This window comes from Leptonotus elevatus, chromosome 14 (assembly GCF_054856555.1).
Source record: "Leptonotus elevatus isolate MCC_2025b chromosome 14, RoL_Lele_1.0, whole genome shotgun sequence".
Classification (NCBI taxonomy): Eukaryota; Metazoa; Chordata; class Actinopteri; order Syngnathiformes; family Syngnathidae; genus Leptonotus; species Leptonotus elevatus.
This window is the reverse complement of record NC_141252.1, coordinates 9,025,240-9,049,689: the sequence shown is the minus strand read 5'-3', so window position 1 is coordinate 9,049,689 and position 24,450 is coordinate 9,025,240. Positions and strand designations below refer to the sequence as shown.

Below are 24,450 nucleotides of genomic sequence, written 5' to 3'. Positions count from 1 at the left end.
TCAATAAAACGAGTGACCTGCTTAGAAGATACAAAGAACGGACACGTTTTATGAAAACTCGATGCCTGATGTCTTTTATCATGGGAGCAAAGTAAAAAAAAAATCACAATTGCTACATACTCATTTCTGTCATATTTGTATTTTTTTTTTTAAGGCTGACAATTATTATATATATTTGGCCTAAATGCTGTGCAGATAATTTGGAGGAATGATGGAGTAAAGCTTGAGAAAAGCAAAGTGTCTAATATGCACTTGAATAAGCCAGATATTGATCTGCAAACATCCTTGAGTGAGCTGAGGTCCTTTTTTAGCGTCGGCCGCATCGCTTATGCCGGACAAATCGGGCTGGATCTCTTCACAGCGCGGCATCAGTACACCAAACATCAGATATCAGAACTTTTGCTGTCTGTATATGCAGTGCCTCGTGTTCTTTTGCCTTATATGCCCACGATCGGTTTTCTGCTCCATGAACTGTCAACGCGGTGCACCAAAACAAATACTAAAAAAAACCGTAATATGACAGCATCGTATTTGTTTTAATTTTATTTGGCTGCTTTGCTACTTTTGATTTGACTAATATCAGAGTTACTCATCTACAGGAATTCAAGCCACAAATCAAGATCAGAAGTTGGCAACTTGGCAAAGAAAGGATTGGAAGCAAGACTATCCTCGCTTTATTAAGACACGGCATTTATTTTCATTCAAAGTGGACTGTTATATAGTACCGTATTTGATTTGTGGATGGTTACTATGCTTTGCCTTGATGTTTTTCTTTCATCTTGTGCAACAATAAATACACAAACATTAAAACTAATGCCAAAACTAATAAAAACTGAACTAAAAATGGAGCACTAAAAAAAAATCATCTTAAACTAATAGACTAACAAACCTGCTCTGGAAACTAATTCCAAACCTATTACAAACCACGTTTGTGACGTTGGTGTGATCATTGACTCATGTGTTTGTCGATTTGATTGCTCCCTGCACTGCCATCTTAATGAGATGTTTATACCTCCCTCCGTCCTTTACTTCATTATGTGCTTCCTTTCCTCTTCCTTAATCAGCATTCATCTTCACATTGTGTGCGCGACACGTTCCCTTGTACTACTAAGCAACCGTATTGGTGACGGTATTTGAATGCCCCACAGAGGACTGCTAAAGTGAAAGCCGTGACGATGGAGGGCATTCACGAACAAAGGCTGTTCCACGAGGACAAAAAAAGTCTTGAAAACAGGAGTGGGTGGACAAATTGTTTATTGAAACCAAATACCTCAGAGCCGGTGTAGCAATTATCACTTAACATTTGCTGTGTGCTCTTGCAGTTTCCTGCTAGATGGCAGTGTTCGTCTTTTTCTAAATGATTTCTTATATTGAATACAGACCACTGATTCAGAGCTAATTGAATGTTACCTGGCTGCTCAAGAATGATAATTTGATCTGATCTGCACGTAAAAAAACAAAAAAACAAAAAAAAAACTCATTGCAGCTCTGCTTACCTTTTAGCGTTGACATGATAGCAGGGGAAGGACATCCGTCAGGAATTTGAATATTTCTGCATGATTGTGTCTCAACATGACAGTGTATTCCGGCCATTGCTTGAAAGTGGCTATGGATCTTCACCCAACCTTGATGACCATTATATGTGCAGGGAAACTCAGAGTGGGGGCAGTTATGTAAATTTACTGTTGTGTAACTGTTGGGCGGGTTAACACCAACTGTTTGTATACAACAAATTAAAAAGTCAATTTTGTATAATTTTCCATGTTCACTTTAATATAAAGCAATGATTCAATGGTGAAATGAATAAGAATCAACAATTATAATGGCATCATTGGAACTAATTTCCTTTGTGTGTCTGTCTGACTTCCTCTTCCTGCTGCGTTAGTTATGTGACTGAACCCTGTTAACTCTGGGTGACCAGGAAAAAGAATTCCACCGGAGTTGCTGTATTTATAAGATAGGACAGCATTTTATTGATATTTCATATTTCATTTATATAGATCTTTTAATTTTTCATTTGTACTGTTTTACATCCATTCATTCCATTTTTTTTTGTAATGTGCACTTCAACCAGTAAAAAAATCTGCACAATAGTTTCGATGTGCAGGTCGTTTTTATATGTTTACAGGTTGAAGTGGACACGAGAACGGATGTGCATTTGACTTTTGGTGATGACTGCTCTTCATTTTCAGACACTTAGCAACGCTAAAAGCTTGTTTAGATGGACAGCAGCTCTCATTTTAAGAAACAATGTTGGTGGTGCTAGAGAATAAAACAATAATAATAATAATTTTGATTTCTCTCTCTCTCTCTCTCTCTCTCTCTCTCTCTCTCTCTCTCTATATATATATATATATATATATATATATATATATATATATATATATATATATATATATATATATATATAAACCAATGAACAACAAAATCAACAAAACTAACAATTTTGCATTCATTCTTTTCCCGATTATTTTTAAGTGAAACTAGATTCACTACAGTGAGATATTTCACTTTTTTTTCTTTTCTTTTTTTTATCATTGTAATGATTAGAGCTTTCATCAAACGAAAAATAAAAGAAAAATAACACTGCTATCAAGAAATTTGAATATAGCCTAGCAATCAAAACATTTTTTTGCTTTAAAGATATTATGAAGGAATTAATGAAATGATATGAAGGAATTTTCCTCTTTTTTTTAATATATATATATATATATATATATATATATATATATATATATATATATATATATATATATATATATTCGATCTCACTGCAAATGACATCGCGTCATTAAAGTTGGGTCGAATATCACACGTAGGTAGTCCATGAAGACTTAATTAAAACGGGGTGGGGTGGGCGCGGGTGACAAGTGTCGTCAGAAGGTAGCAAGCGGGTCTCTCCTCTGACTAACACGGGGAGGGCGGAGAAGATTGTGGTGGTGACGTCAGTGCAGCAGCATCAGCATCACTCAAAACCTCACAGAAAAAAAACATCACCACACATCGACCAGTGCGCAACTCGGCCCAACAAGCGAGCAACCAACCAGCAGCCGCACCAGCCGCTGCGTCTCTTGGGGCCGCTTGCGTGCGTCTCTTCTGCGGCTACATGAGGAGCTAAAGGCGCCCGAACAAACGCGGACTCTTGTTTGGGGTGAGGGTGGATTGACTTGCAGCCATGGATGATGTTAAAAAGCAAAGCGCTCTTCTTCACGTCGCCATTCTATTAAGTAAGTGACAAGTTTGAATCAATCTCCTAAATTTGAAACTTTTCTCTCTTGGGGAGTTGCTTTTTTAATTTATTTTGTATTTTAAATAGGCAAACTCTCCTCTCATGCGCACTTTTAAACATGTTTGCATTTATAAAAAAAAAGAAAAAAAGTGATGTTGGAGACTTGACAGAAAGTTCCAAATTGAGGGAAGCTGATTGACACGGAAAAAACTCACTAACTTTAGTCTGATATACATTTTTAGACCTTCTTTGGCATTGCCTTTTTTTTTCAACCGCATAATCAATACCATATACATTTGAATCTGATCTATTGATCTAAAAATCATTATGGTGGATGAACTTTGAAAAAAAAACAACCCCTCTTTATTCTGCATTCAATCCACAAATTTCTTTGCACTTTATGCTGGTTGATATCCACACGGGATCAAGTCATATGATTGGAGTGTTGTTTCATGCATGCTTACTTATTAGCATTGTTGTTTTAAAGCGGCTTTTAAAGTACTTTGCACAACATTTCACATTTCCAGTTCTCCATGCAGGCCACTTGTTTCTGAGCTTCTAGTGCTCCGTCGTGTTGGATCCATCCTCTGTCATGGTACTGAGAACCCCCCCCCCCCCCGCCCCCCCCGCCCCCCCGCCCCCCCAAATCCCCCCAATGCCTGCAGAAGCCCTACACAGTGCATAGTCATGGGGCGGAGAAGAGAGCAAGCGTCTATAATTGCTTTTTGTGCCAAAACTCCTGCTTCCCTTCTTTATAAAGAGGGAACTTATAGTTTCAATTTACAACATATTATTTTGGCTTCATCTTGGTAGTGAATATGTCAACTCCCACATGTAAGCAAACTTGAAAAATACGAGTTCAGTTCATGCCTGTTAGCCTTGAAGTGGTTGTGAATCATTGCTACGACTGGCTTTCTGATCAGAATATTTGGAGTACCTAGCAGCCTTTGTTGGACCTGAGACAAATTGCATCATTCAACATGACAGAGCAGGAGAGCGTGGTCGAAAATGCATTAGCTCCATTAATGCAGCAGGCTTTCCTGCACCTTTTCAGTGGAATTTTCAATGGAATTCCTCCCTCGGCTGCAAACAATGTGAAATAAATCGAATATTGCCATGCATTACTACGTTCATAGTAGTATAGTATTTGGAGTTTAAATTTAGACACCCCAGCTTTAGACAATCCAAAATGTTACGAATCAGTTGTCTTTTTGTTCAAATCTCTTGGATAAAACATGATACTAATATTATAAGAAGCTGCAAGAAGTCCAAATGCAACTCCCTGCTATTTTGTGTCAGTACTCCGCTGTGTCTGGCTGCCATTAATAATAAAACCACATGATGGATGTCTGTTTTGTTCATCTTGGATATACTTCTTCTGCTCCTTTTGTATCGGTTTTGACAGCATCTGTATTACTAATTTGTTCCCAATTGAATTGAAAAAAAACCCCCCAAAAACCCACACACACACAATGTGAATATTTTGGAGCTTGAGTTCTTATTATAAAGGCAAAATGGAGTGCAGTACTTGGCAGAAACCAGCAGAGGGCAGTGTAGCTTGTCTCAACATATTTGCCTGCTAAAGAAGTAGCGTTGTTTTTTTTTTATTCAAATGAAGCAGCAAGACATACAAACTTGGCAACAATCAGCAATCAACTTTTCACACTAATCAACAATAACTGCCAAGGGAACAGTAGGTAAGAAGTTGCGTTTTTATGGTACCAGCTAACCACACTTTGATGCTACAAGCTAGCCTTCATTTGAATGCTACAACCTGGTTGCCAAGTTAGAACAGCTCAGCTACTGAACAAGTTGTCGGGCTTAAATTTGTGGGGAAGTGTTATTATTATTATTATTATTATTATTATTATTATTATTATTATTATTATTATTATTATTTTGTAGCCATTTAAATGTAATGCTGGGAAAATCTGATTGAAAGAGGCTCCCTTCACCTAGTTTGGATTTTTACCAGATACTGTAGGGCTATGTCATCTTGCCCAAAATCTGCTGAGAGGCTCCAGCACACCCATGACCCTAATGAGGATACGCAGTGTAGAAGATGGATGTCCTTATTGTGAGAACATGACCTCATTTGGCCATACGTGAGAAAATAGGACCCATAATGCCTCCCTTGAATGTTATCTGACGCTAGAAGTCAGCTGGGACTTGCAGTCAATGACAGAGAATATTGTAGTAGTGTGATAGTTGAACGTGTCCACATTTTCAATAGAACGCTTATTAGTTTCGTTGATAACTTGTTTTGAATGGCCGTTGAGAACCACTGACATTCGAACCTCAAGACAAAACATCACCCAATTCCACACAATGAACCAAATTCTTAGTGAGTATTTAATCAAAATGGTTCTGGGTTCAAATCTCTGTTCTGGCCGTCTTGTGTGGAGTTTGCATGCCCCCCCCCCCCCCCCCCAGCTTGCAGAGAACATGTCGAACATATTATTGTCAAGATTTTTTTGGGGGGGATGACTTCCCCTTTAAGCAACAAAATCCACCCATTTTTATCCATCTTAAAGTGTGGCCCAATGCGCTGGGTTAGCTAAAGGGGTGGGAATCTTTGAATGTCTCACGATTCGATTCCGATTTTTGGGTCTGCGATTCGATTCAGAATCGATTTTTGATTAGGAACGATTTTTGATTCAAAATTATTTTATTGACAATGATTTTTGCTTAAATCTATAGATGTGCAAGGAATTGTAATGATCTACTCAAGTCTGACTCGCTAATGCTAATTAGCGCGCTACTCGCGGCACTTTTATCACTCAAACGAACGTCTCCACGCTGTGAAAAAAACAAACTTTTATTGGAATAACTTGATCGTGACTTTTTCCTTCTACTCTTTAATGTGACTACAACTTAACAGTGTATTAGACCGCGTGGAGCCACACTGCCCCTAAGTGGCCAAACCGGGTACAAAATTAACAGCGCTCCAAATAAAGGCACACATTTTCTTATGAGAATCGATTTTTTGGCACACCCCTAGTTAGCTATTTTACCCAAGTTTGGTTAGGTTTGACTCAGCAGTTTCATTTTCCATATAAATATATACAAATTATCCAATTTGCTGCTCATTTGTAACGTGAATACCAAGCGTGGTGAATTCCAAGGAGAGCATACGTCACTACTTTGCATGATTTGGAGGCTTTCCCTGCAACGTGCGTCATTGAATGTGGCTGCCCGAGCCTCGCGCTGTCAGCGTTCGCCTGGCCCGCTCACTTTCTCAGCGCTCACTCTCACGCAGTGTTGCTCCAAAAAAAAAAAAAAGCAGCAGTAGCATAAGGGCGCGAGAGCAAAGTGGTTGGATGGGAGCCAGCTTTATGGTTGCAGATGAAAGCGGCGCTTCCGAAGCATGAACTCGCGAGCGATCGGCAAGGTGTGCCGCTCCCCGTGTGAGTCATGCACTTGAAGGACCTTTCAGTTATTCTGGTTGTCAGGAACAAAAGCTTGAAAAGTAAGCAGTTTGGATGGCTGAAGAACACTTGAGGGCGCAATTTTAATAGTTTAGTTTGGGATTAGTTTATCGTGGTTGCATTTGGGCTTTTGCTTTCAAAAAAAAATTTGGACAGTAATATGTTCTATGCAACCCCACGAGTCTAAATGATGGTATTCTGGTTAATATTGCGTTAGTGGGATATGAGTTAAGCAGCAAAATCCAGCACCTTCTATCAATATCAGAAGACGGCCATTTTGCCACTTGCTGTCGACTGAAGATGACATCACAGTTGCTCAGGTCTCAGGCAACCACCAATCCCAGCTCACCTGTTTTCTGAAGCTGAGCTGTGATTGGTGGTTGCCTGAGCCCCGAGCAACTGTGATGTCATCTTCAGTCGACAGCAAGTGGCAAAATGGCCGCCCCCTGAGATGGATGAAAATGGCTGGATTTTTTGCTTCATAACTCATATTCCACAAATGTAATATTAATCAGAATGTTTAGACAGTGAGGTCACATATAACATATTATTGTCAAGAAATGTTTATGGTTGACTTCCACTTTAAAACTGTTCTTTGTTAAAGTGAAAATTGATTTTCATTCCTCCACATAAAAATGGATTTTATAATGTTAAAAAAAACTGTGTGTGATTGATTTCAGCGATATGTAAATTTGTTTTGTGTGTTTTATAATTACAAAATAGATATGTTAATTAGGCCATTAGAAGGTCAATAAATAGGAATATGAATGCAAGATAATAAATACTTAACGGATTATGATAAATAATTGGTGTAAACTATGCCATAGTAAATGGTTAATTTTTTTATTTTGAAAGGACGATCACAAAACCTGAGTCTGTTGCGGGTTGTACTTTGGAATTGTGGGTGTTTTGTTGACATATGGAACCATGAACATATATTTTTCCTGTTCACCAAGGCAGCAAAACGAGCAATTGATTGGTGTCTCCAGTAAATGCAGTGAGATCATTTGTTGGTCACAGTAACTCAATCTTGGCAAATATTTAAAAGTGGAACTCAGCGTTGATGGCCGACGTATTCATTGAAGCCTGCGTGACAGTCGGCAGGGCGAATGTTATTTATTTTCATATTCCATCAAAGAAACTTCTGAAGACTGACATTTCCTGACATCAGTCATTAAGTCTTACGCACATAAGACATTACATCGAACAAGGCGCATGGAACTAACATGGAATGTTTCTAATTTAGTCACTTCCATGTGCGCAACACTCTCTCGGGAGTGACTAAACGACTTACAATGAAAACGATCTGTGTTCATCAGGAAGCACATAGGCGCTAACAAAGTGGCTAATGTCAATGGGCCCCACGGCCACATGATGCATCACAAGACTTTATGACGTTATGGCCAAGGTGGAGGCTTTTGCAATGATTCGCAATTGGGACACGCCGTGGACATTGCTTGGTCACGTTGATGTTCTGATCTAACTTCACAACAAGAACGAGGCTGGATTTACAGTGAACAATTCTTATTTAATGCCGACATCGTTCTGCAAATTCATGCTGCAGCCTAATTGGCAGATAACCGACATATTTGGGATTTTAGCTGCAATTGGTGGAAGGCTGAAGTTAGCAAAATCCATGCATCATCAAATTTTCGTACTGCCTAGAGATGCCGCAAAATGGCGGAAAATCACTTCTTCTTTTTTTTTTTTTTCCCTAAACTAGACAAGGCTGTGGCTTGAATCACAGAAGATCCTCCCCTCAGTTCAACATAGCTGCTTGTCATCAAGATGCCACCAGATGGCACCAAAATTAAATATATTTTTTAACAGGTGGGGTTTTCAGCAGCAAGTTATGTACTTATCGTCCACATATTATGGAAAGATAACTTTTAAATGGCAGGTATACAAATACAGTGCTTGTCCTTCCGTCAAACATGACAGGCCTGGTCTCTCAGGTACGGTTGTTTATCTGGATTAAAAAAAATACCTCACTGGTAGAGAGTTTTATGTTACCATGGATGTGGATTCCTTGTCAGACAGATTGGATTGTGGTGTTCCCCAAGGGTGACTTTGAGGTCCAACATTTTCTTATTTGACATCATGCCTGATGGCAGGCCAAATGCTAAAAGTTGTGCCACTCCCCAAAGTTTTAGCGAATTGTGCAACTTCAAGGATGTTTGACATGAAAATCTGGCTATATTAGTTATTCTGCAAAATACGTTCTGCTATTCTATTCTGCTCTTTTGTTGAGATGTTTGATATTTGATCAATGAAAAATGCAAATAGCCATTAACTCATTCATTGCCATTGACGGCTATTGACGTCAAAAATTAATTGGAACTATTTCTATAAGTGAAATTTTAGTATGAAAACCTAGATTTTTTTTTATTGTATATAAAATCTTGAGTTAATTAGTAAAGTCATGTGACAAATTGTAATCGCCTGACGCCCCTCATTTTTAAAAGTCTTTTCTTTTTTAAATCTTAAAAAAAAAAAAAAATGAAGAAAATATTTTTAAAAATTAGGGCCGTCAGGTGATTACTTTTTTTTTAACTGTAATTATTCGCATTACTTTATTAGTTAACTCACGATAAAAAAAAAAATACAAAATATTAAAAACTAGGGGCATCAGGTGATGAATTCATTTTTTTTTTAATTAATCGCATGACTTTACTAGTTAACTCACGATTAATAACACATTTTATATATGTTCTAAATGTGCAATAAAAACAATTCTATGTTTTCATACTCATGTTAACAAAAGTGGATTTTTTTTTTTTAATTAATAGAAATAGTTCAAATAAATTTTTGACGTCTATAGGCGTCGATGGCAGTGAATGAGTTAATGTAACGAGAGCACATCACCATGCATGCCTCTGAGCTTTTAGTTTCTAATAACGTCAACATGGCAGCTTGCAGTACTTGTCTTGAGACAACCTTGAAATGAAATGCTTACTGTATTACTTTATCTTGCGCTGTCATTTCTTATCACAGCTGATTGTCATAAACACAAGACAACAAATGCACAGACACACATACTGTAATGTAGGGCATGGTCAGAAGCGAGGGTTGGCTCAAATAACGGCATAGCTGCACATTTGAACCGTTAACTAAAGTCAAGCTGCATCCAGTTGGGTCATAAATGGAGTCATGGGACTTAATTAGTTTGGGGAGGCCTGATTGACTGCACGTGGATATTTGTGGGAGGTGTCGAGGTCACTGCTTAAAACGCTATGCACTGTTTTGACCAGGATGCGCTTACTCGCATCAAAAGCTGCCTAACTTCAGCTCAACCAACTTTAGTTTGAATGGATGTGAACTCCCTTGCTTCCCTTTGCGCTCAAGTCTCCCAGGCTCACACAGTTGACACATGCTTAGGGTTTCATATATCAATGTTTGGCTTGAAATCGCAGGAATCCCCTGTAGAAACCAAACAGGAGGCGGTGGGGGTGAAATAAACACAAAGACTTATGAAATAGCTTTTGTAGTTACAGCTCATATTTTCTGCTCCAAAAACTCATAATTCAAATCTCGGGATGTACTGTACGAGGGAGTATTTGAGCCTCTCTGAAAAGAAAACAAAAAGAATATAATGAAGTCTTACCTTGACTTATGAGTGCCCCAACTTATATGTTTTCAAGTTATGAGTTTTTTTTTTTTTTTTTAAAGCTTTGCTTTCCAATATTTAGATTACTAGCAAACGTCCAATTTGGCCAGTGCTTCAGTGAAAAAAACAAAAACAAAACAAAACTTTCAGCTGTTTATTAAACAGTCAACAATCACCCAAATAAAGAGCCAGCAGTTATTTGGCCACAACCCACATCTGTACTATATGTGTGTGGCCCCATTAATCGTTATTAACTCATTCACTGCCATTGACGGCTATAGACGTCAAAAATTCATTTGAACTATTTCTTCTATTAGTTCAACATTTTTGTCCACTTTTGTTAACAAGAGTATGAAAACCTAGGATTTTGTTATTGTACATTTAGAAAATATATACAATTTGTGATTAATCGTGAGTTAACTAGTGAAGTCATGCCATTAATTACGATTACAAATTTTAATCGCCTGACGCCCCTAATTTTTAATAATCTTTTCTCTCTTTTTTTTTTTATCGCATCAGGCGATTAAATTTTTAAAATTGTAATTAATTGCACGACTTCAATAGTTAACTCACGATTAATCACAAATTCTATATCTGTTCAAAATTTATTTAAAAAAAAAGTTTAGGTTTTCATATTCTTGTTAACAAAAGTGGAAACAAATGTTAAACTAATAGAAATAGTAAATACATTTTTGACGTATATAGCCGTCAATGGCAGTGAATGAGTTAGGGGTGCATCCCTTCAAGACTGTCCTGTATGGTAAATTCGGAGATTTGTGGCCATTTGTTCTCTCCAACATAAAAATGGTACAGTTGCCAAGGAAAATAAGAGAGTGTGGCAATGATTAGCACCCAACGGAAAATGAATTTTTTTGTATGTGACAGCTCATGTGTATTTCTGATTGACCGTTGAAAGGCCCGCAACAATCTGGTGGGAATAATCCAAGCCACTGGACGTGGTGATATTTTCACAGCTTTAACATATGAAAGACATGTGGGATTTGATAACCAGTTGACAATCGAGCACTTGAAGCAGCGTTTGGTTTCAGTGCATTCAGCGGACACGCTCATATTTAACAGAGGATTTTTGAAGTCGTACTTTTTTCATCGGAGAAATTGGGTAAGGCTGACTTTGCAACGACCACATCGTGCACAGTTTTATCTTTAGAAGAGATGCCGGATGACGACCATTTCTGGGCTTTGAATGGAAAAAGCATGCAAATTGACCGCTCACTGGGCTTTGGCTCTTGTTGCTTTGGTGGAACTTTCCATTGGAATAAAGCCACAAGATGTTCATCAATATAAATAACATTGGCACGTTTACTCGTTTAAAGGGCTCAGCCAAATTCGGAGTGATCTTCTGATTTCTCCCTCAACTCGACCAAAATAGATTAGCGAGGGGACATTTTGGCAGCTGAAGTGACAACTTTTGCATAGCGATGTTATCAGCTGCTGATTTTGTGGCAGACGAGGCTCTTAAAGACACACAAACGCAAAACCCCTCACATGTAAACTTTTTTCTGCAAGTGGCCCCAAGCTAGTCTGGCCTCTTTGTCCGCGGGAGTATTAACATTTGTCTTCATCACTGGCTATATTTACGATCCAAAATCAAGCATGTCATGCAGCATTCCACTTACATATCTGACGTGTGTGAATGATGAAGTCAGGCGATGTCATTTAGCAGCATCATGTCGTTAGCTAAGCTCCGTCACTGAGATAGCGCTAAATGAAGAGTAATGGGTCTTGCATTATATTTGTTCCCTCCGCCACAGTAATAAGATCTCATATTAGTTATTACTCTTGCATGGCTTTGGTGCCTCTCTATAGCTGCAGGGAATGCACACAGTCTGAATGGAGACACGACAAGGAAGCCTGCAGCCCTAACTCCAAGAAAACATAATTGACCAGCTTTGAAACTTTGCCATTTTAAATAATAGAAATTACAGTCTTGTTTCTGCCGGGAGCCTACTTGCAGTATGCAGTAAAGTTGTCAGACGGAGTCTTATTATTTTACCGTAGCTCAGTTGAGCAGCAGTGGGAAAAGGGGATTTGACCTGTCAGGATTTTTTTTGATGGATCATGGTTATGTTAAGCAGGTGGAGAGAAAGAGACCGCAAAGCACGGTTTTCGGTCTCTGCAATAAGATTGATGTTGCTGTGCCTTTTTAGCTCTGCTATATTGAAGGTATTATGTTAAGGGACACGGCTTGTAATTGCCTGCAACTGCCGTACTGTGACAGACTGATGAAAAGTGAATTGAAGAGCAGGTCCTCAAGGTAATGACATCATAACGATGAGTTAATCCCCCTAACATTTGAGTCATCATTTACTTCCCCCCAAAATATATACTAGAGGGGAATCTCCACTGTTAAAGTACGGCCATTACGGAAATGACAAACTCACAATTGAACATTTCTTACAAATGTCAGTTAATGAGACAAAGCAAGGTCTTTGATGACTTCCTACGATATGGTCGTGTAATGTGTTTGCTCTATGCCAACAGTCTGGCCTGGTTAATTAGTGGGCGGGGTCAAATAGCCGCACCTGCCTGGCTGTTTGCAATTAGCCTTGGCTCCAGTAGAAAGAATGGAATTTGGTAGTGATTGACGATACAAGACCATTTTCACTCGATGTTACTTTTTGGGCAATTGTTTTCAATACCAACTCCGATACTTTGTGTTATTTTCACTTCTTTTTTTTTTAAACCCAAATACAATTGTAATGTGTTTTGTTAATAACAAAAAACAAAACAAAGTATATATAATGTGAACCTCCAAAGGCACACTTAAACTTTACTTGAACTTCAAACTAGCCACCATTAAATTCAAAACAATGAAATGAGAGAAATGTCAATAATGAATGCACAAATAATTAACATAAATATGACTTGAATTAAATATGAATGAACAAAATGACATTTACTAGTTAAATGAACCAGACCTTTTTCTGACTCGGATTATACAACCAAACCAAAACAAATGTCCTGACAACACACAAATAATTTGTCTTCACAGTCACATCCCTTCCAAGGAACACAAAATATTATAATGACCAACAGAGGGAGATAGAACAGGAAGCCTAGCGGCTCGCTAACTAGTGCCCCGAAATTGAACTATACAAAAAATGGAATAATAATGAACATACACTTAAATGTTTATACTTGTTATTGCTCAAGTTCCCTTGCTTAATTCCTGTCGGATTTTGTCTCTATGGCTCCAGGAGTACTTCTGTGATTTTCAGTTCCTGTTGCTGAATTCTGTGGCTCCGTCCAACCATTTGTTTAGCTTTTCAAGTTGTTTAGTTTGGCAACAACCTTTTTAGTCATTGGCCCCTCTGGAATATTTTTTTTTAGAAAATACACCATTTCTCCCAGAAATGGTTGCAATTACAAATGTTTTTGGTATCAATGTGTTTCTGTCTTTGATGTGCATGGGAAAAATCACAAAAAAAAGATGATGAAAAAATCTGAAATTGACACAATTTTACACAGAATGTAAAAACTGGGCTGGAAAGAAAAACTCAATATTTCCAGGGGCTCTCACCTGGCCTCATTCTGTTTTCTGTAAACAGTACAATTAGTTTCGTCTGTCCACAAAACGTTCTCTCAGAAGGATTGAGGCTTACTCGGGCGTACATTTTTGCAATCTTCAGTCTGGCTTTTTTATTTATTTATGTCTCTTAGTCAGCAGTGGGGTTCTCCTTGATCTGGTGCCGTAAGGGCTTCTTTTCATTCAAAAAAATGACGACGTACGGCCTGAGCTGACATTTCTACACCCAGAGTCTGCAAAACAGCTTAATTGTGTGGAAGTTGACTAAGGTTGTTATCCACCATTCCAACTAACCTGCATTGCATCCTTTGTTCAATTTTCCTTTTGCGTAGGGAGATTAGTCACAGTTTCTGTAGATGGTCTTGCATCCTTGAGATTGTTTATATTTTTCAACAATTTTGCTTCTGGAGTCCTCAGACACTTGATTTACCCACAGTTCTAAAATTGTGTCAATTTTGTCTTTTCTCTTCAGCTTTTTTTGTCTTTTTCCAATGCACATAAAGGAAATTTGCAACAATTTTTGGGAGAAATTGTGTATTTTGTGGAAAATTTCCAGGGGTGCCAATAATTTCGTCCATGACTGTGCAGTAGGAAAGTCATAATAACCGTAAATGTAAAAAACGTGTAGGCCATAATAATGACATAGAGACAACCAAGTACAGCAAGTTCAGCCTCTTTAGAGAGTGATATAACCCAGCGTGACCCTTGGCTGTTAATTAATCACATGACAATTTTTGTCAAATGAATCTCAGATGTCTCGTTGTTAAAAACGCAATCCTCCTCAAATGCTCCGCTGTGGTGTAGAATAGTGATGAGCAGTTTACTGCCGGCCAAGAAGACCAGCAGCATGCTTTACCTCGGAGCCAAACTCTTGAATGAAATCGAAATGAGAGCCATGTAACCATGTTCTCCCCCGTCGGGTAGTTTGGGGCTAATCACCTTTCCGCGGCCTTCATTCTAAAGCAACATATTATTATTTCATGTTGAATGACCGAGTGAAGGGCCAAAATGTGGTTTTGCTGCTCTTTTGGCTCAAACCGATCTGATGATTTCCTTCACTTGGTCCAGTTCACTTTCTCTGACCGTGACGAGGAGATGAGCGGGATGATGGTGAAAGTTGAGATTTGAGGGGGATTCCAAATGCCATTCAATGTTAATAATAGTGTTTTATGTATATGTAGTATTTATAATTTAATGAATGCCCCTTTTTTTTTTTTCAATGACATAATGCTTTCTGCATTCAGTAGGCTCTACAAGCATAACTACCATTTAATAGCTTAACCCCCTTGTTAGCTCTCTGGCTGCTTTTATTAAATCATTTCATTAGTTACGCTTGCCCCTTTTGCCTTTGCCCCTGGGGCGTCTTTGCACAGTAACATGGCTGTTTACGTGCACTAGCGAGGGCTTCTGTTGCAGTGAACTACAGCGATACCATCGTCGTCTTCATTGTTCGCCGGTCACGCTCCTCAAATGTTCACCATACCACGTGCGACGTCAAGTCCCTCGTCAACTCGTCGTCATCGCCCCCCCCCCAAGCAACAACATGTTTGGAGCAGAGCCTCACTCAAGCGTGCTCCTATAAAGTTTATATGCTTAAGTCAGATGTTGTACTTTATATGCAACTTTCAGATTTTATTATGGGTATTTATTAGTCCAATAAATGGGACGAAAAATTGCAGACAACCCACACATTTGTGCCACAAACAATTAGTTTTAAACAGTTTTAATAGCTTGAACCAACAATAATAACCCCCAAAAATTCTGATACAGTGAGTTTATTAATTTGATTTGAATTAACCTTAAATACAGTTACCTTGAAAAAGTAGTTGACTTGATTTTAAAAGTAACTAGATTACAAGTTACTGTCTTAGTTGCATTTAACAGATGCTTTTGGCAGTACTGACTTTGAGATTGAACTTTTTTTTTTTTTTACAGTGATGTTTAAGAACAAATTTTAAAAGTAAAATAACCATGACCCTACCAAGCTATATAAGAATATAAAATGCATACAGTAAGAGCCACAAAGTATAATCTCTCCTTATGATTAGGGATAATCGATATTCAGCATTTTGAAGATTATCGACATCGGCCATTTTCAAGAATCATACGGCCGATTATCGATCCATTAAAAAAAAAAAAGTTAACTTCAGGGAACTAATTACCAGGTATTTAAATTTTCAGAGAACAATTTAAGTAAAAAATAAAAAATAAGTAAAATTTTAATACTTGAGATATTTTGATATTTTGGAAAACTTTATTTATTGTAGAAAACAATAGGAAGCTATTTACTTAAGTTTTTATTTAACTTTTGAAAACATTGATCCTTGAACGTTTTTGTTAGATAATTTTTTAACTCCAATATTCTCCGAACCCTAAAAATTGCGGAATAAACATATGCTTAAAAATGTAAAAAAAAAAGAAAAGATTAGAGCTGGAATTTCTAGTTTTTCAAATTTTGACGCCAATATTTTCCCTTTCAGTGAAAATGAATATCGGCTCCAAATATCGGTTATCGGCATTCTTGACTACTAATAATCGGTATCGGTATCAGCCCTGGAAAAAAAACATATCTGGTCCATCTCTACTTATGATTCGTTTGTATGAAATGAAGATTGCCTCCGTGTTGCCTCATGCTTCTGATCAACTCATTCCAGTGTCCAAAAAGTGTCATCAGCATGATAAAGGGAAGTTTAATTAGTGTTGGGAATCCACCATTGCACAAGCAATTGACCTTTCGAAAGATGCTATTTGATGAGTTTCAAATGTCATGATGCATTTAGTATGTATAGCTTAAGTGGGGTTTCACAATGAAGCAGTAGAACCACACACATGTGATTCTAACTCGTTTAATTGAAAAAATGGTTTAACCTTGTGTGAGGGACAGTAAGTAAAAGGTGATGAAATAATTTCAAAAGTCATTTCTACTATAGTTCAAAAGCTCAACAGACCTAAGGGAAGCTCTACCTTCTCCATCTGCGTTGTCACTGCACCACGTCAACCCGATGCAAGTGGACTGTAATGACAAAAAGTATCCTTTCATTTCAACACATCATGCCAACTTCCATGTCGAGAGGAAGAGCAAAATGCATCCCTGCCTACTGCTTTGCCATGGAGGACGCTCATTACAATATTTTCTTAGCAGCTAACCAAAGGCTCTTTCTGAAGGGCGCTATCACTGCCACCATGACCAGCTGCTTAATTCATTTGTTGAGAGCTTAGTGGTCTGCCTGCAAAATCTTCACTTCAAGATGATGCTTATTCAATCAGTGAGGCGGCAAAGAAAGAACGTTGATCCGTTACTGCTGGGACTGTTCAACCCTGGCTGGGTCGAAGACAATGACCAATTTTACTAACTTTAACTTTTACTGGCTTTAGTCAGGGGTTCTGTCAGCGGGGGGTATAATGAATCCAGAACAAAAAAACACAAAGAATCAAAATTTTACAATTGAATCCAACTTTTTCGAAAATTCAAGTTAGGAGGTCGATTTGGTACCAGGCTGCCCTTGAAGCTCTTCCAACTGTCTCCCGTCAAGGTCCTTGGGAAGGAATTTAAGTCCAGCTGCATTGTTGGGACACGCACTAAGACTGCAAATTAGCTGAAACTAGACATCTACAGAAATATGTGTCACATAAACTTCTGGTGTTGAGTTTGCAAAGTGAAATCCATAATTAAAAAGAGCACTGATTTCCTTGTTTCCTCTCTCTCCTCAGTCTGCAGTCACTGCCACGCTCTTCTGGACCGTTTTTTAGAAGACAACATGTCAGATCAGCTGCTTCCTCGTCACTCCGACTCACAAGAAGACAGTCAATGTAAGAGTTGTACATAATGTACATTACACAACTAGTCATGGATGTTGGGCTCTGTGAAAAAAAATACCTGTTAGAGTTAGGGTTTTTATTTTAATTAGATTTTTTACGATTCATTTTTTTCCCCGATTATTTATTGTTATATTTTATTTATTATATTTTTACTAATTATTTTTATTTATTTAATTTATGTTAATAATTATTTTATTGTATTTATTGCTAGATTTTATTTATTATATTTGTATTAATTATTTTTTATTTATTTTATTTATTTGTATTATTTATTTCTTATTTGTCTTTATTGGAAAATTTAAAATTTTGTTTGTTTTTGTTGTTTTTATGGTCTATATACAGTATATCATAAACAATTAGAGGGTGCCTGGCGGGACACTTGGTAGTTTGTCAGTAAAAAATAATGCACGAATGTGGTTACGAATGAAAACGGCGAAATGCAGTATTCCATTCCACGAAAAACTACGAGACAACATACGTCTTCACGTAAGCCTCTTACTTCAAAAGGCAATAATAAAAAAGTTTGACACAGAAGAAGAAACGAGAAAGAAAGATTTTTTTTTCTTCAGTCCTTTGTGGGCTGTAATTAAATCATGACGGGAGGAAATGAAGTCCATAAAAAATAAAATAAAATAGATAGCACTAATACATAATAAATGACCTTACACTGGGATGATCCCCGCAGGGAATCCGTTTGCCAAATGAGCTGAAGTGCCAGCTTCCTCTCCAGCCGTCACGAGCGGATTATTTTCTGACGCGGAGGCGCGCACACACGCAATCATTCAACATGAACAGAGTGACCGTCTGTCGGTTACATTTTCGGATTTTATCCAGAGGAATTTCATTAAGAGCATGGCCCAATGAAAGTGCTAATTGTTTAGCTATTGATTCATTATTTAACATTTTGGACATTTCCTACAAATAAAATGAATCTTAGTACCTTGGTTTTCAACATTGAAATGATTCTTGTCAAATAAACATTTCCCCTATTTGCTGACAAATCACCCATCTAGGCAATCATTGTTTTTGAGTATTTGTGCATACATCCAGTGAGGCTGTGCAAGATTAAGTTGATGCAGGATTCAGTAATGTGCTTAATGAAAGAATAAAGGCATTCTGTGTTTTTTTTTGGCTCAAAGGGGAACATTTCCACTAATCACTGTAATTTCCTTATGAGTTCCATTCTGGTTTTGAATTACGCTCCCACGTATTGAATTATACGTGCTTTTTATCTCGCAGTTTTCTCTTGTGATTTCGAGTCGCCGTGTCTCTGGACTTTATCAAATCACAGCCGGCAAAGTGACTGGTCTGCGGCGTCCGCACGGCAAAGCGAGCAAGCAGGTTGGATGCCTGAGGCGGACCACTCGGAGGGGAGCTCTGACGGTGAAAGTCTCACGCTTTGCATGCTTCATGATATCAAATATTTTTGTTTTTTTTAATCAGGGCCCTTTGTCTCTGATATCTCAAGTTTTCAGTGACAGGGTTAGGAAAACAGCGCAACATCGGGCCTTCTAACGCCAAACTTTGTTTGTTCTTTAAGGTCACTTTCTTCTCTTAAGCCCCTCCCCCGGCGCTGAGGCTTCGAGAAGATGCCAGTACCATTTAAGCAGCCCGATCATGCCTCGAAGTGAGCGTCAGTGTATTTTGCATCTGGCCTTGTATGAGACGTCACCATCGGCGGGGAACCTCACAGTCATAATCAAGCCGCTTCACTCCAGCTCGTTCGTTGACATCGTCGTGTTCAAGCCTGAGAGGAGAGATGACACCAGGTCAGCGAACACACAACGCAATGTTTTGATATGAATGACACTGGTAATGCACCGATAGGGTTTCCATGTTTGCCACACCAAAAGGTTGCGTGACGTTTATTAACGTTGTTCAATGGTGCGAATCTGGATTGTGATAGGCTAAATACCCGTACATGCAAAAACTCGTACTTACTTTCGTAGTAGTTTTCTTTATAGGGCCGTTAGGACTGTAACATTAAATAAATGAATAATTGGTTTATCTTATTATTACACATTTGAAGTTTCAAATTCACATCATTTTGTAGAGTGCATTTTAATCTAAAAAGAGTGTATTTGGTTCCACTCTAAACAGAGTCAAATTTACACTTGGAAGTATTTTAACTGGCTTATCCCATTACAAAAACCTAGTCAAGTTTTACCTTTTAGGAGGATTTTTTTTAGGTATATTTTATTAGTTTAATTTAAAAAAAAAAGTTACACAAGGGTTGAGGAACAAACTCTCGACCTTCAGCTTGGGAGGCGGCCAATCTACCACCTGAGCTATGCCACTCCTACTATTTGCTAATATCAAAAAAGAGGCCCAAAACATCATTAAAGACAGAATTTCTGAGTGAAAAATCTTTACTAGATTTTTTCGTGGGATACTTTGAGTAAAATTTACTCTGCAAAATTGACTGCGTAGTTCTGAATTCAGATGTTGTGGCAAGCCAAATTTGGCTCCACCATGAATCGGACACCTTTTTATAGTTCCATTTGCTCCCCCCATGCAATGTTATACATTTGATAAAACTTCACAACTGAATGGAAATGTAATCATGTAGTTCATTTATCATAAACAGATGAATCACAGAATTTGGTTTCTTTCCCCTCTTCGTTTCCAGGTAGAATTTATTCACTCTGTCCTTTGCACAGGCCAACTTGGCGCCTCAGAAGTGTAACAGTAGAGCCAAGATTCATCCGCCTGTCTCTTTGAGATGGAACTTTGCCAGTATTTGGTGTCTTGCGCATGTTAAAACAGCTGCTGTGGCCTCACACATTCAGATAATTCAATGAGTGGTAACGTCAGCACAGGAATGTTTATATAAAAACTTTATTCTACACGCTAAAAACACTAGGGTCAAAAGTAACCCGGTTACGGATCAAAAATGGACCAATCCACTTTCTGGGTTGCTTTGTACAAAATGACCCAATTTTTTTGACCCAAGTAAAGGATCTAACCAAAATGTATTAGTTGTTTTACACTGAAGGAGCCATTTCTTGACTCAAAGTTGGGTCAAATCGACCCAAGTAGAGGATCGTTCCATTTTTGACCCATTGTTGGGTCTTTTTGACCCAATTTCTTTTAGTGCAAAGTTAAATCACATGGTCCTTTTCCTCTTTCGCCCGGAGGACACACAACGTCCATAATTTCCAAAAATGATTTGAAATATGGACTTGCAGCACACTTTTTCACTTTGTGGTTAGTACATTAACACGCTTTCAAGGTGCAAACATTTTAAGTTATGTTGTAAATATTAGGTTAGTGCTTCTGGCTAGGAAAGAAGGCCTTGCTTGTTTTGACTTCTCACCACCGCTGCAACCAAAATGATTGATAATAACGAAGCATTATCATCAGTGAAAGAGCAATCTGATACAGTTTGTGTATTGGGTATGAATAGCGGTTGTAAGAGGTTATGATGATGTGGCCGGTCAGTGTCGTTTGTTCTCTCCAACGAGCCCATTTAATTAGTGCGTGTGTGAATGAGTGCGTCACAATTTGACGTGCACCCTGTACAGAGAATACAAGTTTACAAGACCACAGAGAGAGTAAATGAGTTTCCTTTTTGTGGTTCTCAAATTTATGAAGAGCAATGTTCATCGCGGCTGTGTGGAACGGAATGCCATGTGGGGAAAAGTCAGGAGCATTGTTTGGAAACTAAGAACAGGTATTTGCTATTGATTTAATGCCACAGAGCAGCCATCTCTGGCGCAGATAAAAGCATTCCTTTCTCAATGTAGACAGAATTTATGTAATCTCTCTGGACAGAGGAAGGATGGATGGGCATATGCAATAAGTTTGTTTGATGGTGGGGCCAACGTCTGCGCTAATGGACTCAATGATCCCTTTGTGCACACAAACACACGCCATGTTAAACTAGACAGATGTTAAACGCTCTCTGTTTGGTGTCTCACTGTTGCATATGTAGATAAACGACATGCTATGATTAGCACACGTACAGAAGAAGATTAGGGCCAGTGAAGAGAGATAATTTTTTTGTGTGCAGAATTCTATCTTTATTCTCCAATTTCTCACTTTAAAGTCAGAATTCTGACTTTATTCTCGTCATTGACGCCTATAGACATCAAAAATTATTTTTAACGTTTTCTATTAGTTAAAATGTTTTTTCCACTTTTGTTAACAAAGGTATGAAAACCTAGATATTTTTTTTATTGCACATTCAGAACACATAACATTTGTTATTAATCGTGAGTTAACTAGTGAAGTCATGCGATTAATTACATTTAAAAAAAATTAATCACCTGACGCCCCAAATTTGTAATAATCTTTTCTTTTCTTTTTTTAATCGTGAGTTAACTAATAAAGTCATGCGATTAATTATAATTACCAAATTTAATCACCCGACGCTCCTAATTTTTTTATAATATTTTCTTTAAAAAAAAAAATATTTAAAAAAGAAAAAAAAAAATTTAAAAAATGACTGCCGTCAGGCAATTAAAATTTGTCATCGTAATTAATCGCATGACTTCACTAGTTAACTCACGATTTTATATCTGTTCTGAATATACAATTTAAAAAAAGCTAGGTTTTCATACTCTTGTTTTTAAACTAATAAAAATTGTTCAAATGAATGTTTGGCGTGTAGAGCCGTCAATAGCAGTGAATGAGTTAATCTCAGTATTCAGATTTTATTCTCAGAATTCTGACTTTATTCTCAGAATTCTGACTTTATTGGTGCTACTATTATTCTCACTTTAAAGTCTGACTTTAAAATTTTGAATAATAGTGATGATTCTGAGAATAAAGTCTGAATTCTGAGAATAAAGTAAGAATTCTCACTATTTTTTTGTGAGTGTGTCATTTTTCAAGGTAGGATTAACTCATCAGTAGTATGGGTAGTTTTTGCCCCTTGATTGATCAAAATCTTGACCCAACATGCTGGGTCAAATCCTCAACCCAATGTGCTGGCTATAAATAACCCAGTATTGGCTCCGACCCTTTTGGACGCACCACTGGGTTGGCTCTTTCCCCAAATTTGGGTTACTTTTGACCCAGCAGTTTTGGTATGACCATTCCCTCATGTAAACAGTCCTCCTTGTTACGTTTCTTTTGGTGACTTTTTATCCGCCCTCCTCATTGAGAATGTGATTTGAGATTAGTGCTTCTGTTTGTGTGCAAATTTTGAAGTTGGAGTCAAGAAAGCTTCCAAAAAGCCCCACTGTGACCACCCTTAGAGTGGAACGGATTGTTTGAGTAGTGATGATATGCACTGCGGTGCACTCAGTTGGTCTGGCAGCTCCAGTGAATTGTTGTAAAAACAAATGTTTATATATATATATATAAATCAGTAGTCCTGTTCAGTTTTGCCACAGTTTAATAATAAAATAAGAGCTACTCTTACTTCCACTTGTCTCTCTTTCCCAACTAAAAGGTTCGAGAGATATCCACACACTAAATGTCAGTTATTTTCAAGATTATTCTTTTTTTCTCTCACTTCTGTTTCTTTCTTTCCCACTTGCATTTTGTTCACTACTTCCTTATCGGATTGGCTTTTGTTGTGATTTTGTGCAATGTCATGAAAAACTAAATTCATTTTGCAGGACGGAGTGGGAAGCAGTAGAGACTGGAATAGGCCCGGTGGACGAGCCCTTTCAGGTGACTCTGCGCTACACTGGATGTGTGCCGGAGGGATCCATTGTGGCGCTCGACTCCCTGCGCTTCACTGACTGTCAATCAGGTGAGTTCATAGACTCCATTTTCTATAGCGTTTATCCTCATTAAAGTGGAAGTAAACCTTAAACATTTCTTGGCAATAATATATCATATGTGACCTCACTAGTCTAAACATGACATTCGGATTAATATAACATTTTTGGAGTAAGAGTAAAGAAGCAAAATCCAGTGAGTTTTATCCATCTCAGTAAGCGGCCATTTTGCCACTTGCTGTTGACTGAAGATGACATCGGTGTTGCACAGGCAACAACCAATCAGAGGTCACCTGTTGTCTGAAGCTGCGCTGTGATTGGTTTTTACCTAAGACCTGAGCAACTGTGATGTCATTTTCATTCGACAGCAAGTGGCAAAATGGCCGCCTTCTGAGATGGATAAAAACGGCTAGATTTTGCTGCATGGTAACCGCTATTCACCGTGTTGGTCAAGTTCATAAGCTTTTTACATTTTAATGTTATAAACAGACCATATAGAGAAGAAAAATAAAACAGTAGTTCAATAAATGAGAATTTCTTTCAGTCTAACCTGGATGCTTTTTTTTCTTCTTCTTTTTTTTTGTCGTGGCTAAGATGAAGATGAAGAGGATGACGTCGTCCCACCAAACGTGGACTGTGGCGATCATTTCTACTGTGAACACTCTGAATACTGCATCGAGCAAAATCTCGTGTGCGATTTCCACACAGACTGTCCTTTAGGAGAGGATGAGGGCTTCATTTGTGGTAAGGATTTATTTGGCTTTAAAGCATTATCATTACCTGCTGATGAGCCGTGTTAAATTGTTCGGCCTATATATTCAGATGTTATATGCCCTGTTTTAGCTGACAAAATTATTAACTAATTTCTCATGCAACATGCCAAAAAAAATAAGCAAGCTCTGTTATTAAATGGAAAACAATTTGGAATCAACTTAATTTTACTGTTTACCCTTCAGGATAACAGTATGATGATTACAGTAGTTAAGATTTGAGCTTTTTTTTTTTTTAAATGAAGCGTTATGAAAGTTTTATATTCAGACAATAATTTGACAATAGCAAGTTAATGACTGTAATCTTATGCTGTACATAACCACAGTGAGAAATAAATAAAATATTCAAATTGATACTTGACTCATTCTCAGCAGTAA

The 24,450-nt window shown here is 37.8% G+C and overlaps 1 protein-coding gene across 2 annotated transcripts in view; it reads left to right on the top strand.

Moving 5' to 3' along the window:
* The first annotated feature begins 3,019 nt into the window (after window positions 1–3,019).
* Window positions 3,020–24,450, top strand: part of ltk (leukocyte receptor tyrosine kinase) — a 51,985-nt gene continuing 30,554 nt past the window's right edge. For both annotated transcript variants that reach the window (XM_086094268.1, XM_086094267.1), the window contains exons 1-6: window positions 3,020–3,227; window positions 17,523–17,621; window positions 18,870–19,013; window positions 19,171–19,399; window positions 23,198–23,334; window positions 23,897–24,046. In XM_086094268.1, the coding sequence (XP_085950394.1) occupies window positions 3,176–3,227; window positions 17,523–17,621; window positions 18,870–19,013; window positions 19,171–19,399; window positions 23,198–23,334; window positions 23,897–24,046 (811 nt within the window). In that variant the 5' untranslated portion in view covers window positions 3,020–3,175. The remainder of the gene's footprint in view (window positions 3,228–17,522; window positions 17,622–18,869; window positions 19,014–19,170; window positions 19,400–23,197; window positions 23,335–23,896; window positions 24,047–24,450) is intronic.